The 16,446-nt window shown below is 48.8% G+C and overlaps 1 protein-coding gene across 1 annotated transcript; it reads left to right on the top strand.

Moving 5' to 3' along the window:
* Positions 1 to 433: 433 nt before the first annotated feature.
* On the top strand, positions 434 to 11,762 carry LOC309802802 (serpin A12-like; the record flags this gene model as incomplete). The annotated part of the gene is given in 7 exon segments (XM_082618686.1): positions 434 to 1,091; positions 2,803 to 2,927; positions 2,931 to 3,073; positions 9,803 to 9,950; positions 11,574 to 11,680; positions 11,682 to 11,737; positions 11,740 to 11,762. Coding segments are annotated over 7 exon segments (1,236 nt in total). The 5' UTR covers positions 434 to 457.
* Between the last annotated feature and the right edge of the window lie 4,684 nt (positions 11,763 to 16,446).

The following is a 16,446-nucleotide window of genomic DNA, read 5'->3' as shown; positions in this document are numbered from 1 at the left end:
CCCCAGAGTTAAGAGGACTTTGCATTCTCAAAGAAAGACACTGATTTATCTGATTTTTGTCACCCTCTCATTTCTTAACTAATCAGTGTGGCAGGGGAATACAGTGTTATGATGGCTTAGCCTGCATCAGATGCCCACACCATAGGGTATTCTTATTGTGATCCAATGGAGGGAGGAAGCAGTTCCTTAAAGGAACTGAGATCCTCTTACTATAAGACTCCTCTACACTCAGACTTCTCAGTTATGTAATCACTTCTATTCCCTGAGGTGACTGCAAAGGCTACATGCTGTAATGGATGTCAAAGCACTTATGAACTGCTATGCACAGCACATGCTGGTCACTGTGTCACTTCTTTCATTGGTCTTCCTTGTGGATAAGACAGGGGTAATGGGGTTCTTTTGTTCTCTTTTCTGCTAACCTCGGGTCTACTACTCAACAGGACAATCTCCAAGGAAAATGAACCCCATGCTGGGCCCGGGCCTGCTTCTGGCTGGGCTCCTCACCGTGGAAGGTCTTCTGAAGCCCAACTTCTCTCCAAAGAATCATGAAGCTGTGAGTCAGGGCCAAGCAGGGAAGGGAAGGATGACAGCTCAGGAGCTTGCAAAGAGAAACACAGACTTTGGCCTCAATCTGTTCAAGAAGCTGTCCTTCAACAGTCCTGACAATAATATCTTGTTCTCCCCCTGGAGCATCTCTATGGCCTTTGCCATGCTGTGTCTGGGTGCCCAGGACTCCACCCTGGCTGAGATCAAGGAAGCCTTCAATTTCAGGAATATACCTGAGAAAGATCTTCATGAAGGCTTCCATTACCTCATCCACAGGCTGAACCAGGTGAACCAGGACCATAAGCTGAGACTCGGGAATGCCTTGTTTATCGACCAGAAGCTAAAGCCACAGAAGAAGTTTCTGACAGATGTCAAGAACCTGTACAAGGCAGACACTGTCCCCACCAACTTCCAGAACTCAGAAAATGCTCAGAAGCAGATCAATGACTATGTCAGCGTGAAAACCCAGTGGAGAATCAACAACCTAATCAAGAAGATAGACCCTGACACTGTGATGCTTCTTATCAATTATGTTTTCTTTCAAGGTACAGCTTAGGGCATGTTGATGTGAAAAGGATAGGATGACCAGTAGACTTGAATTAAATACATAGGTGGTCCACTTGCTTGCTCTGTAACCTTGAATTCACATGTAATTAGTCCCTTTGAATCCTATTTCTCCTATCTGAAAAAGGAGTACCTCAATACATAGCTCATAGGGTGTTTATTGGAATTCAAAGTGAAAATGTATGAGAAATGAATTCTTTGAAGTCTATTCTCCATATGTGAATTTTTATTATTACTGATTATCCTAACACAACATTGGTTGTAGAGGTTGGACTGACATTCTTTTCCCCACTTCTTAGATCAGGAGAGTGAAATTCAGAGAGAGATTAATTGACTTACTTAAAGTTACAAAGCCAGCCAATGAAAGTCAGGACTAGAATCCACTTCTATTGACCTGAGGGCTGTGCTTTCCATATCTCCAAGTAGATGCCCAGGATGGTGATGATGTTGATGGTGGTGATCATGATCACTTTGGTCGATGCCTTTGTCTTCTTACCACATGTTATAGATTGTTCAAGTCTGAGGGTAAGGTACTGAAAAAGAAGATGGAAAAATATTCTCCAATCCAAGCTTCATCCACCACCACCATACACACCCACTCACACACCACACACACACACAAATATTGGCCAACATAGGTGAGAATGAGAGGCCAATAACCGTCAGGCCAAGCAAGATCACTACTGGGCTGTCAGCAACGTGGTCCTGAATATGGAAGTTCAGCTCTCCCCAAATCCACAAGGAGATTGATGGCTATAGAAAAAAAAAAAAAGGAGTGATAATAGTAGACTGAAATCTCAGTCTGCCCAAAGCAGGGAAGAAAGGAGAATCAAGAATTTCCCAAAGTCCCTACATCCCCTAGATTACAACAAGAACAACGACAATAATGCTGATGATGACTAGCATCCACTCAACACTCACTACACACAGTCACTGAGCTGTGCTGCCTTTCCCTACTAAGTCTCACAGCAGCCCTATGAGATTCCCATCGATATCCCCATTTGGCAGATAAGGACACTGAAGCCCAGGGAGATTGAGATACTTGTCCAAGGTCATCCTTCTACAGCAATAAAGCCAGAAATTTGAACTCAGTGACTTGGCCCTAAGGGCCTTATACTGGGGGCTCTGAGGGTAGCAAGTGTGAAAAGACCCAGGTCTGAGTTTATGCCATCAAAGAGTCCTTAGGGTGAAAAAGTAGGGGTCAAAACACCCAGCTTTAGGAGTTCATTGCTTTTCAGCACGTTCCCAAGGGCAGCCTGTTAATTTTGTTTTCTTAGTCCCACATGGAAGTGGCTCCTCCAGGGCTGACTTAGAATAGACTTGAGAATTTTCACTCACATCAGACCCAAATAGCCCCCACTAAGTGTAATCCACTTCCTGCTTCTGTAACAGAATCCAAGGGTTTCTCAGCCTCAGGAGCACCTGGGCTTAGGACAGTCTGAAGCTCCCCTCTCAGTCAGCAACACTAGTCTTGGCTTCATTGGGAACAGATCCCTGGGACCAAGCTCACCTCACCAGAAGTCTTCAGGGCATGGTATGAGGTCAGGGATTCCTGTGGACCTACTCTGATATCCCCGAGTATCCAAACCCCTTCCTTAAGTCCATGTGGACAGAGACCCAGGGGTTAACTGGATCCAGTAACCTCTTCTCCCTCAGGACACACGTGTCACTTTGTTCTTCTTCAATCTTAAGCCAGGTGGCAACATGAATTTGATCTAAAGGCAACTAAACAGGAAGATTTCATTCTGGATGGAAACAAGGCAGTGAAGGTGCCCATGATGTTCCACATGGGCATGTATGAAGTTGGTCATGATGACTAGCTTTCCTGTACTGTCCTGGAAATGCCCTACCAGGGCAACATGACGACAGTCTTCATTCTTCCTGATGAGGGCAAAATGAAGCACGTGGAGGAAGCCTTGGGGATGAACACTTTTGCCAGATGGAAAAAATTACTCATACAAAGGTAAAGAGGGTGCCTGACACATGCAGTGTCTTCCTTCTTCCTCCATCTCCTCCCACTGTCTTGGCTTCTTCTAGCCCAGATTTACTGAGCTCTTACCCCATGGATAAGCCCTATTCTGGGCTCCATGATGAACTTATATTTTGGTAGGAGATAGACTGGAAAACAAGTCATAAAAATATAGATGCTTAAACATTATGAGAGTGCAGAGGATGAAGCAAAAACTTGACGGGCAGTGATGGTCAGAGAGGGCTTCACGGTGCAGGTGACATTGGTGCCGTCTTCAAGGCTGAATAGCAGTGCATATGGAAGGGATAGGAGCGACAGAATCACAGGCAGGGGGAAACTGTGAGCAAAAGCACTTGGAGTGTCAAAGGGAGCTGTGAGTTGTACATTGTACAAGACTGTTTTCAACTGTGGTGTCATAATAAAACCAGTGAAGTGTGCCCCAAGTTAGTTATACTAATAATAGTTGAAGAACCAAAGTGAGTAAATAATTTTCTTTTAAAACATAAAGTTAGAACAGATTTAAGGCAAGCCTCCAGAATCCTTCCCAGGCACTTGCCTCCTAATAGCTTTTCTCAGGAAAGATGAGAGCTAGCATTAGAGTTAAGGCCTGGGGGCTTGATGTCACTGTAGACCTTTAAGGTATCTCGAAAGTTGCTGGGCTAGGACAGGGTCTGTGGCACCGAAAGTGAGGGTCCAGCTGGTCACCGCTCAAAAGCCAAAAAAGAGGCAAGTTGATGGAAAGGAAAGTTTGCTTTCTGTCAGATGCCAGCAATGGGGCGGGGGAGGGGGCAGGGGGAAGGGCGGACCAAAGGCCGACTCCCTCCCACCCCAATCAGTGGGCAAGAGCTTTTATAGATGGAGGGACGGAGCTACATGCAGAAACAGCATAGTCAGCTCTGACCGTCATCTTGAAATTGGTCATACAGTGGTCTGATCTGTGTCATCTTCATTGTTTTAAGTACAGTTAATCTTTAGTTCCAGGGTCAGTTTGTTCCCATTCCTTTGAGGCCAGTTCTCAGAATTGTGACAACTTATGTCATGGTTACAGACTGGTCATCATGTAGTTAACATCCTCCACCTGGTGCGGGTGTCAGTGTCTATAAGACAGCTCAACAAATATGATTCAGAATATTACCCATAGTCCTTGAGGAACTAAAGCTCCTTGCCTTTGCTTTCATGACTAAACTATTATTATTTGGTTTCATTTGACTGTTTTCTTTTGTTTCTGCATTTTTCTCACTTCTCTGATTAAACTCATTCTTTGGCTAAAGTTTTTCCACAGACAAAAGGCAGGCTGAGGACATGGGGGGCGAGAACCATAAGGTCCTGCTCCATTTCAGTGGGTCTATGAGGTGGAAAGGGCAACTTCCATTGGGTAGAAGCGGTATCAGGACGTCCTCCTCCTTGGTCCTTTTGTCCTCTCTTCCACCTGACCCCACCATCATTCTCCATCCAAAAGGTGTTTATTGAGAAGTTCTGCCATGCCCAACGTGCTGTCGGGAACTGAGGAGGGTTCTAAGAGAGGCAGAGACAATGCTAGGACTGAGCTGGGCTGTCCATGGGTGGTAACCGAGCGAATGCAGCTTCCTTCACCTGGGAACACACCCTCGGGGGAATTGCAGAATGCATTTCAGATATCTAGATTTCGCTGCAAGCTCATGAGAGAGAAATTCTAGTTCTGAATGCTTTAGATGAAGTCACTATTTGGAGGGGGCGGGAGAAGGTAGGGGAAAGCAGCAGGCTAAATGGCTGGCCCCACGAGGGTTATTACACCTTGGGTTCTACACAACACCCCCTGATCCTCCCTGCTGCAAACCAGGGGCCTCGGGTTGGCAAAGTCTGGTGCCTGAGACAGAAACAAGAGTCTGGGTTCCAACCTTAGCTGAGACCCAGCTTTCTCATCTATGACGTGGTCATACGATGCCGACTTCATAAGACTCGAGAGAATTAAACGTGCCTGAGCACAGTGTTGCCCCCCAGAGGGCATGCCACGAGAGTAAGGTACTTTCTCCCTCCCCTTCTAACAGGTTGAAGAGGAAGAGTTGCCAGGTCCTCAGATCTGTTGAACCTCTGGCTTGCTGAATGACAGGAGTCCTGCAAATCTGGTTCTCCTACTCCTACCCTCAGGTGAGAACCTCAGGACGTCAGCTCATCGGGTGAAGGTGAAGGCGTGGGTTCCCGTAACACAGGCATGCCCTCAAAGAGACTGGTGGTGCCCAGCCTGAGCTCTACAGAGTTTTAGATTCACAGAGAAGTCCTGGGGACCTCCCTAAGGGGTTGAGGGATGTGTAAGGGGAAAGGAAGGTGGAAGGACTCCAGCTCCCCCATCCTCATTTCACCCAGAAGTCCTGGCCTCATGAGACGTGGACTTCAGAAGATCCCATATCATTTATTGTTCAAATCATGGTGGCTTGAGACCTGGCAGTTGTATCACTGGGACTCGCATCCTTAGAGCCCCCATCTCCTTCTCCCAGTCATTTCTGACAATTTTCCTTGGGCTGAAGCTCTGGTGCCAATGTTTGGTGCTTCATGTTCCCCTCACCAAGCCCCTCTGAAGCCCCCAGAGCTGACACCACCACGAGGCCACTACTAACCACATACAGATGTTCCTGGGGGACTGTCGCCATGTCTCTGGTTTCAGGATAGGGCCCCACCCTCCTTCCTTTGCTCCTCCACCCAAGTGTGCGATAAGCACTTTGAGATCTCCTGCAGGCCAGCTAGTCTGGGCCCAGGGATACCTACAGTGCATGGAGGTGGTCTCTCATGGAGTCCAGGCACAGGCTTCTCTCAGGGTCCCTTCCAGAGCGCCCTCCCAGCTAGCTCCTGGTCTGCCTCCCCCTGACCATGACTGCTCCCAGAATCTCCGTGCCTAGAAGCCAGGAATCCCTGCCAGGAGCACCATGGAGAGGAGTGTTCTTCTCACCCCAGCTGAGGTCCTGTCTCCCCAGTCACTTCTGGACCCAGGATGGCTGAGAGCAGTAAAGTCCACCCCTACACGGGAAACTCCACATCACCATGCAGGGCAATGGTCTCGCCCATGGTTCCCAAGGAGGAAATTGTGTTTCATCTGAATGAGGGTCCAACGTTCCTACCCTCTGAGCTCACTGGGTCTGAAGGACAAGTTGTCAAGTCCATACCTCTGCATCGGTCCTCTCTAGGCGAGGGCAGGGGGATGGACTCTTGCATGTGTTCTAGGAGAGGCTGAAGAGAAAACTCACCTTTTCCCCAGGAGAAGTGACCAAGTCAACAGACACACACCTAAATGATACACCCCAATTAGCTGTCTGTGCAGGACACCTGGGAATTTAGGCTGTGGGTGACTATAGCCTGGACTCTTGTCTGTTCAGAAGAAAGATGTCTGTTTTGATTTTTGCATAGAGACCTGCCATGGTGAGTTCCCCAGAGGAAAGGCTCAGTTTTCTCAAAGGCAAATAGAAAGCTCTACCTATAGGAGACATCAAACTGCTGATATATCCATTTTCTCGGTAAAAATTTTGAGGGTCCACTCCCAGCCTGGGTACCCCATCACACGTATACAAATTTACTGGGATGTGTATCTGCTTTCCAGCATCTGCCTTCCCATTTTGGCATGAACTGAAGTCAACCTTCCCATTTATGCCCCATTTATGCCCTATCTCCCCTCACTACTCAAAAATATCACCCTAGAAACTCCCTTTTCTCCTACATCAGCAAATGTTTTTGCTCTCCACTGAATCCTTTCCATCAGATAGGAAGATGCTCTCATTTCTCCCAACAAAAAACAATCTTCTCTTGACCTTACTTCCTCCATTGTTGCTCCATTCTTTGCTCCCTTTTGCAGGTAAATACCTTCAAGCAGTTGCCTCTGCTCACCGTACCCAGCTCCTCCCCTCCCATCTTCTCTTAGACCCACTGCAGTCAGCCTTTGCACTCACCTCTCCATGGAGACCTCCATCACCAAGGTTACCAAGGGCATCCATGTGGCTGAATCCTGGGCCAGTTTCAGACCTTCCTTCTCAACCTGTCAGCAGCATTTGACCCAGCTTGGCCACCCCACCTTCTTAAGAGGTGTCCTTCACTCGGCTTCCAGGACCCCTCCTCTCACCTCTCTCCTGCTCAGTCTCCCTCACTGCCCCCGTTCTCCTCCAGGTCTCAGAACTGAGTGCCTCTCTTTCACTGATACTCACCTCTGAGTGTGTGCATCAGCCTCAGAGCTTTCAGCACCACCTGTACAACCACGACTTCCACATCATTCTATCCCTAGCCTCAGTTCTCTCTCCCAAACTCTAGAGTCGCATATCCATCTGCTTATCCAGGATCTCTCCCGATGCCTGATGAGACCTTAGTCTCAACACGTCTGGAATGAACATCCTGATCTCCCCCCATGGAGACTCCTCAAGCTTCTGATCTCATTCAATGACCACTCCATCCTTTCAGGAGCTCAAGCTAAAAACCCTGGGGTCCTCCTTGATCACTCTTTCAGTCCCTCATTCAGTCCACCAGGGAATCCCAGTAGCCCTACTTTAAGATATAGCTGGAGTCTGGCCTCTGCCCACCATCTCTATGACTCCCAGCATCTGACCACTGCGCTCACTAGCTTCCACATGGTCTCCTGGCATCAACTCCCATCCCTATCCCCACCACCAAGAGTATATGATTAATAGAGCTGACAAAATGATCGCTTTAAACCCACATCAAGACCATGTCACTCATCAGTTCAAAACCCAACTGTGGCTTGCCATTTCACTCATAAAAAAAAATAACCACACACAAAAAAGAAAAAAAATATAACTTGCGGAACTGCTTTGCCCCCTTGAAAGCTTGCTCAAATCTTCCCTTTACTCCAGCATTCCTGATCCCCCTAGATCAATCTGTATTTTTCTTCCATAGCACTTACTGAGACTACCACTCCATGTATCTAGGCTTATGTCTCACTTTTGTTGTGATGGTTTTACTTCCCGTCTTCCCTTTTAGAGCACAAGTTCGAGAGCATGGATTTTTGCCTGTTCTAGATGCATCTAAGCATGTAGAACAGAGCCTGGTACTCAGTAGGCACTTAAGAAATATGTGTTGGGGGAGGCACGATGATCAAACATAGCTGATGAGAATATGCAATTATTTTCCTTCTCCTTCTCTCCTTCTCCTTCTCATAATTAAAATTATTTTGATAGCTTTTAAAAAATAAAAAAATAAAAATAAATTTAAAAAAAAAGAAATATGTGTTGGGCTTCCCTGGTGGCACAGTGGTTGAGAGTCCACCTGCCGATGCAGGGGACACGGGTTCATGCCCCGGTCTGGGAAGATCCCACATGCCGCGGAACGGCTGGGCCCGTGAGCCATGGCCGCTGAGCCTGCGCGTCCGGAGCCTGTGCTCCGCAACGGGAGAGACCACAACAGTGAGAGGCCCGCGTACCGCAAAAAAAAAAAAAAAAAAAAAGTGTTTAATGAATGGATGAGTGGAAAGGTAAGTTTGAGAGTCACTGGGCCTATCGTTGGTGTTTAAATCCACGACACAGAATGAAATCCCTCAGGAGGAAGAAAAGATATACAAGAGAAGAGGAGCGGAGGGGAGCCTGGGAGCACTATGGTGATGAGAGACAGGCGAGGAGGCGGAGCCGCAGAGGACGAGAGGAGCGGCCGGTGAAGGACCGGGAGAGCAGAGGGCATGGACTTGGGTGGACTTGGGTGGGAGCGCTTCGAAATGGAACAAAGCACTGACTGTCTAGCGCCGCTCTCGGAGATGTGGCTGCTGGCTCTAGCAAGGCAACGTCAGCGGCAACTCTGGAGAAATGGGTTGAGGCGATAATGGGGGAACGTGGAGATAGAGGTAGAGGCAGCTTCTGCCCTGAAAGAAAAAAGACATGGGCTGGAAGCTGGAGGCGTGACTAGGGGCCAAGGGAGATGTTTTTGCTTTTGATTTGAAGATGGGGGTTGTTAGAGCCTGCAGTCTTCCCCGGAGGGTGATCCAGTAGATGTCATCTATGGACGGTGCAGGAGAAAAAGGAAACGAAGGCAGGAATGAGGTCCTTGCAGAAGCAAGAAGAAATGGGGTCCACGACCAGGTGGACAGGAATCCAGGGTCCACAGGTGCCTCAGGACATCCGACCCCAGGCCCAGGGCAGGGAGGCCAACCCAGGTCCCACCCACGGAGGACGTGAAGCTGCTCCTTCAAGGCCAAGGGGAGAACACTTGCTGATCACTGACGCTGCTGAGAACCTTCCGTGCATTCGCTTTAGCCCTCTTCTGGTCCTGTGGGTGCTACCATCATCATTTTCATACAAGTGGCTTAGAGAGGTGAAATCATTTGCTCCAAGTCACAGAGCTCATGGAAGGCAGAGTGGATCTGAACTCAGTTCTGACTGGCTTCCGACCTCAGGGCCCTGCTGCTTCTAGCACCAGATTGTTGGGGTCACAATTAGCTCAGGGCTTGGGCATGGCTGAGGCTACAGTGGGGAGACCCTCCATGGCTGTGCTGAAGGCATCCTGAGACACGGGGACTCGAGGACATTTCTGTGGATGAGGGCACGGGCAGTTTTGATAGGAAGTAGGAACACAGTTCAGAGAGCATGGATGTTTTAAAACCCCATCCCAGGCTTAAGGAGCCTCTCCTCATTCTGTGGATAGAGAGAAGTTCTGAGACCTCAGGGGCTGGGAGGACACATGCCTCATCATCACCTCTCCTAAAGCCTGCCTGGAAAAATGGCAGGGTCCTGCTGCTCATCTGGGTCACTTTCTACTCCCTAGGGTCACAGATGTGTTTGTGCCTCAGTTGTTCATCACCAGAAACCTCGACCTGAAGAAGACTCTTTCCTACCTGGGTATCACCAGAATCTTTGAGGAACACGGTGATCTCACCAGAATCTCCCATCATGGAAGCCTGAAAGTGGGTGAGGTAAGCCTGCCTGGCCCGACGCTGCCCCATCCAGCACAGGGAGCCTTCATACAGCCCCAGGCCAGAGCCACTGTCCCAGCAGCTGTACGAGCCAAGAGCTCACCCACCAGTCAGGCAGGGCTCGAATCCAGCTCCGCTTCTAACCAGCCGTATGATCCTGAGCAAATCACATAACCTCCCAAGCCTCGTGTTTCTAGTCTTTAAAATCTGAACCATCAATCTCCTGGTCCTACTTTGGAAGTTGATTCAATGCAACAAACAATGGATGGAGGCTTGGAACATTCATCAGGACTAGAACTGACCTAGGCTTGTGAGGATTAAGTTGTGAACATGTTCTACGTAATGTAGAGATAAGCAAGCAAAGGACTCCGTGGTCTCCAGCAAGGCTGAGCACCTGCCTATTGGCGGCAATCAAAGAGGACCACTCGGGGTAGGGTGCCCAGATTTAGCAGATAGAACACAGGACATCAGTGAAATTCAAATTTCAGATAAGTGATGAATGATTTTTTTTTTAGTATAAGTATATCCTGAATATCGCGTGGGATATACTTGTGCTAAAAATTTCATTGTTTATCTGAAATTCAAATTTAACTGGACATCCTGTATTTTATCTGGCAACCCTACTTTTAGGCTTAAAGGGCACTGAGAAGGGGGAAGATTTCAGCAAGCAGAGAAGGGTGTGGGCAAGATCTTCCTGTAGGGGGAGCAGCATGGCCTAAGGATAGGAAGTGGGAAGGCATGGAGCTCAAGTGGGTGGGGATTGGCTGGGGCTAAATTCAAGCCAATCTAGGAAGGATCTGAGTTGCCAAGATGAGCTGACAGTGGGTGGCTCACTCAGCTGCATTTTCTAGCTTGCAACAGGAAGGAAGACAGTTCATAGAATGTTATTGCTTTTAAAACTTTTCCCGCTGCAGACTTTGCATACACATTCAATACCACCTGCCCCTTTCCTATAGGCCTTTATTGAGTACAGTGGCCCTTTTCTTTTCCGCAGTCAGATGTGTTAATAGCTGCCATTCTATATGTAAACATCAGCTCTTGGCTTGCCAGTAAAATTGTTAGCATTTTGTAGAACGGAATGAAATGTGTCAGTATTTCACAGAAGCCCATCAATTTCCCAGTGTCAAATACTTAGTCACAGATGTTGATGCCCTTTCAGGTGGATCTGGGGTCTGAGTCATCAGACCCTGGAAGCTGACTCCTTCTTAACATTCCACAGGGAGGATGAAAGGAGTGTGAAGCGGGCTGGAGGCTTTGGGCCAGGGATGCCCCCATCTCCCTTCCATCCAGCTAAAGTTCAGGATAGCCTTTCTGCGTTTATTACCATTGATGCTTCCCTGGAAGTCATGGGAAACATAGCAAACCCCACTCTGTCCCCCTCCCTGTAGCTGATGCTCCCCCTGCATCATTTATTTCCTTCATGCTGCATCTACTTGTTGAGCATCCTTCAGGGATGACAGCAGAAAAGCCAGGAGCCCTGGGGCCGCTGGCACCAGCCAAGTTACTGCTGTGCTGGGTGACTCTGGCAGAGGCCTCTCCCTCTCTGGGCCTCTTGCTGGCCTTTGCCCATCCAGGATATCCAAGTGGCTTCGCAAGCACTGACTTCGCTCCTGTTTCCCTCAGGCGGTACACAAGGCTACCCTGAAGATGGATGAGAAGAGCACAGAGGGGGCCGCGGGCTCCGGAGCACAGACACTGCCCATGGAGACACCGTTTAAGGTCAAGATAAACACGCTTTCTGCTGATGATTAGGGAGAATGGAATGAATAACCTGCTCTTCCTTGGAAAGATGTTAATCCTTCTGGGAGATAAGGGGGAAATCCGACTTGCTACAGACCCCTACTGTGTTCTGGGGTTGAATACGTTTTGTCTCCCTGGGAATGAGACCACAGGGACTTTCTCACCTAATCTCACACTATCATGGGCTCCCCAAACCACTGTCCAAACAGGCCGCACCATTGACTTCTGGCCATCAGTTTTCTCCCCATTCAAATGTCAGGATTAGATGCCCCACTCACATCCACTTGACAGTGATCTCACCCCGGCAGGTGGAGGGGTTTTGTGATTTAATAAACAACACCCCCAAGGTCTGCTGACTGTTGGTGGACAATATGGGGAAGCTGTGAGCCAAGACGAGTACCTGGGGTCCGGAATGAGTGAGACCCGGGTTCTAATCTTAGAAACAAAGTGTCTTTGGGAAAGCCATACCCTCTCTGTGCCCCTGTTTCCCTATAGAAATAGACAATGATTGAGGATAAATGATAATCCCCTCTAGGGCTCTGAGGAAACTAGCGCACTGCTTCAGAGAGGTTAATTCCCCTTTGAGAGCCCTTGGCTTTGAGTGGTTGGCATGTGAGCTACACAGATATCTCCCCAACAGGGTCCACATGGGAGCTCTAGACTCAGCCCAGCAAAACAGGAGTGGGGCTGGTCCAGCATTAGAGTACATGCAACCTAGAGTAGCAGCAGTCGGGACTCAATGCCAGGTTTGTCTGACTCCAGAGCCACTGTTTCGACCCAAAGTGAAGAGCCCTGGGGTTTGAACCTGTCAGCAAGCTCAGCTGAAGAGTGAATGGGGTCCATGCACCGCTCCTGGAAAGCGTGCCCCTGCAGGGTCTGCATATGACCACTAGGGGGCACCAGTGTTCACAGGGCTAAGAATATGAGTACGAGGTTTCTTTAAGCACTTGATTCCGTTGTTTCATGCTGTGAATTCCCAAAGCCAAATCTGAAGGTGTTTTGGGAGGAGGGAAACCCTCCCTGGCTTGACCCTAAGGAGCCTGAGCTGGCAGCAGTTGCCAACCCCTAGCATTCACAGCTCACAATGCCTTCTGTGTTCTGGTCTCAGCTATCCCTCCAGCAGTCAGAATGGACAGTCATAGGCCAGATGTGGAAAATGAGGCTCAGAGAGGTGAAGTGACTTCCCTTTGTCCTAGTGGTCAGCCACAGGCAGCAAACAGCTATGACATCTGGTTTGGGCAGGAAGGGAGGGGTTCCCCATAGACCTGGGGGTCCGGCTAGTCATTCCTCAGCTCCAGTCCAAGGTAAGAGAGCTGCCCCGTCCCGGTTAGCACGCGCATGTGTGTGTGTGCGCGTGTACACGTGTGTGTATTCAATAAGCACCTTCTCCTCTGTCCTGGATACCCACAGGGCCCTGGAGATCCACCCCCCACAAAAGGTGGTAAGGAAGGCAGCCTGGAGAGGGATAGAGCTGGTTTAGGGTATTAAGTGTCAAGATGGGGGAGCACCAGAGTAAGCAGCCTCTCTCTGAGAGGGTGGGGAGGGCAAGAAGGTTGAGATCCTGCACCCAGGACACAGATGTGGGAGCAAAAGGACCCCCGTGGAGTACTTTGCTGACAGTCACCATTTCCCTGGCACCAGCCTGGGGGTGGAGGTAGGAGGACACCAGATGAATACCAGAACCCTCAGAAGTCATCTCAGGTCCATGACGTATGCCACTGGGGACATGGGACAGGAGGGTAAGCCACTTAGTAGCTGGGTGACTTGGGCATGTCATTTAAAGCCTCTGAGCCTCAGCACCCCCTCCTTTGTTGAAAGGTGCTGTCCCCTCTACTGGGCATGCTCACCTCCTGCCTAAAGAGCTCCTACTCATCCTTCAGTGCCCAATCCATTATGACCTCTTTATGGAATTTTCTCTACCAAGAAGCCCTTCAGTAAAGTACTCACCTCCACGCATTGTGATGGCTCCTGGGTCCGAATTTTCCCTCCACCCCCATGTGGGCTACAATCAAATCCTGCATGAAACAATGACTTATGGGGCAGCACTCCCTGGGCTAGAAGCTGATACAAACAGATCTGGCCCCTGCCTTCATGGAGTTAATATCCAGTGAAAGAAACAGCCATGAATCGAGTAACAACACATAAATGTATGATCATGAGCTCTAGTGAACATGATGAAAGGTGGTCATGGGGTGCTTTGAGAGTTTATAATAGGAGGGTCTGACCCAGAGTGGGGGATCAGGCCCTGGGAACATGACAATTGGGAAAAGCTCTGAATGCTAGGAGCATCTGTTTTTGAACCATAGCTATTAATTAAAACTGCATATGGGTGTATTTTTCCTCATGTATTTTCCTCATATGGAAAACCCTGGTTCATCTTTCAAATGGAAATGAAGCTTAAATCTAGTGCTTTAATCATCTTTCTTTTAATTAACTTTATTCTAAAAAGGACTGTTGCACCTCTTCAATATTTTTCTATATGATTTCCTACTTTCACAGTCATATTTTCATTCTTCACTACAGAAATAAATTCTACCTGGGCAAAAAAGAGGGGGAAGCAGCTGGGATGGGGATCAGAGGGAAACTGTACCAAGAAGAGGGAACAGTATGTGCAAAGGCCCTGAGGTGGGATGGTGGTGTGGACAAAAACTGAAATGAGATGAACATGCCAGAGCAACAAAATAAGGTGGGAGGAAGTGGGCGGTGAGGCTGGAGAGGTAGGCTGGGGCCTCATGGGCCACAGGGAGAATGCTGGTCTTTAACTGAAGGACTGTGGACAGCTTTAGCAGGCATTTAGTTGGAGGGTGACCCAGACAAACTCGTGCATTGTTAAGTGTCCTGATGGCTGCAGACTGGGTGTCCCTGTGTCCCCTGGGCTCAGGGCCAGGGCACATCATGGATAACATGCTCAGTACATGTTTGCTGAAAAGAAAGACTGTCCCAGAAATCACCCATGTTCTGGACACAGCCAGCCCCACCCAGAGCTCTTCTCTCCTCAGGGAGGGAAGGCCATGTGCCTTTGCCTGGCAGGCCTGCCGTGGGGCTCAGCCATGCCTGCTTCTTCAACACACCCTCTGCATCGCCACCTCCCTGCCCTGCTCCTGCCGTCCCAGCCCGCCCGGATGCTCACCTTGTTCCCCACCAGTTCCTTTCAACGTGTTACTCATCCGTCCAGAAAAGGCTGACTCCTACTTCTTCGAAGAAACCTTACCAGGCCACATGTTTGGGGACTGACAGACCACATGAGTGGATGAATGTGTTTTGACTTTGATGTAACCAACACTGACTATATACCTCTCAGAAGCCCGGCACTGCATAAGGCCTTTCCCCAAACCCCTGACACCCCAACCCTTCAAGTTAGTGTAGCCATTCCATTCTACGGATGAGAAAACTGAGGCTCCAGAAGATCACTTAATTTGCCCAAATCCCCACAGCTAGAAAGCCACAGAGCTAGGACTCTGGAACATTTGTCCATCCATCCATCCATCCAACAAATATTTGCCGAGTGTCCACTCTGTGCCAGGGACTGTTCCAGGGGCTGAGACACATCAGTAAACAAAATATATCAAACTCCTTGCCCTTGTGGGGCTTCCAGGCTGGGAGACAGAGGCAGATAACAAACAACAGGAGTGATAACTAAATAAGAACATTGCATAGAGCAGGTCAGGGCGATTGGAGGGACTGGTGGTGGTCAGGTCGACCTCTTTGGGAAGGTGGCATCCCTGAGATTCTGCTTTCCGTGGTCTCTGAGGTATGATCGGTGTCTGGAGACTTCTGGCCCAGGAGATGCCCACGAATGGGTGTACTTGATGAGAGGAGAGAGGCTAGCCTCAGCCAAGGACGGAAGTGTCCAACATCACAATCCCAGGGTAGGAAGGCCCCTGGGATGTGATCCAACTTGACCTTCCAGTAATGCAGAAAACCTTTATGTGGCTTCCGAGCAGATGGCTTTTCAAGCACACGCAGGGTGCCAGGAGGCTGGTTTCCTGTCTGCCTGGGCTGAGGTCATTCGTGTGGTCACACACCGGAAGTGACAGGCTGGTATCCTGGCGAGGATAATCACAGGTGAGAAGCCTTCCTTCCTGGCCCTGCTTTTCCTGCAAACTGTGTGGCTCGGGCAAACACCTTCTTCTTCCCAGGCCTCCATTTCCCATTTGTGCCATGATGGGGTGGCCCTGGATGGTCCCCCAAGGCCCTTCTATCTCAGACAATACTTTGACACTCATATTGGAAATGACAGAACGGACTCCAGAGTTTTATCTGCATGTTCATTCTTCCACGCATTCATTGAGTCAACAAATATTTTTTGAGCATTTGAGTCTGTGCCAGACAGGGTGCCAGTGTGGGAAAGACAGGCGAGAGCTTAGGGTCCCGTGGCCGGCTTCCTCTGGCTCAGGCCCTGCCAAGAGAGCGTTTCCCACCCTCCTGGGTCACCACGTCAGTGATCAGGTGTGACAATAAGAGTCCAAGGTCAAGGCACCCTTTTTCTTTGTGAAACGTGCCTTCCATTTCCACTTAATTTCCCAACTTTCATCCACTCCTGAACCACTTTTATGATTGTGGCTGAACCCCCATCTCTTTCATTCCATTATTTACCTAGATTGATCTTTAAATCAATGCACCTTTGAAAAAAAAAGCAAAAAAAAAAGTTTAAGCAGAAAAATTAATATCACAACCAAATATAGAAAACGAAAAATAAAAACTTGACACAAATAAAAATTAATTGTAAAAATATACAACACAACCAAGGTGGTGA

The sequence above is a fragment of the Mesoplodon mirus genome, assembly GCF_964341445.2.
Source record: "Mesoplodon mirus genome assembly, chromosome: 4".
NCBI classification, from domain to species: Eukaryota; Metazoa; Chordata; class Mammalia; order Artiodactyla; family Ziphiidae; genus Mesoplodon; species Mesoplodon mirus.
The sequence above is the reverse complement of the archived record's forward strand: the minus strand, read 5'-3'. Positions and strand labels throughout refer to the sequence as shown.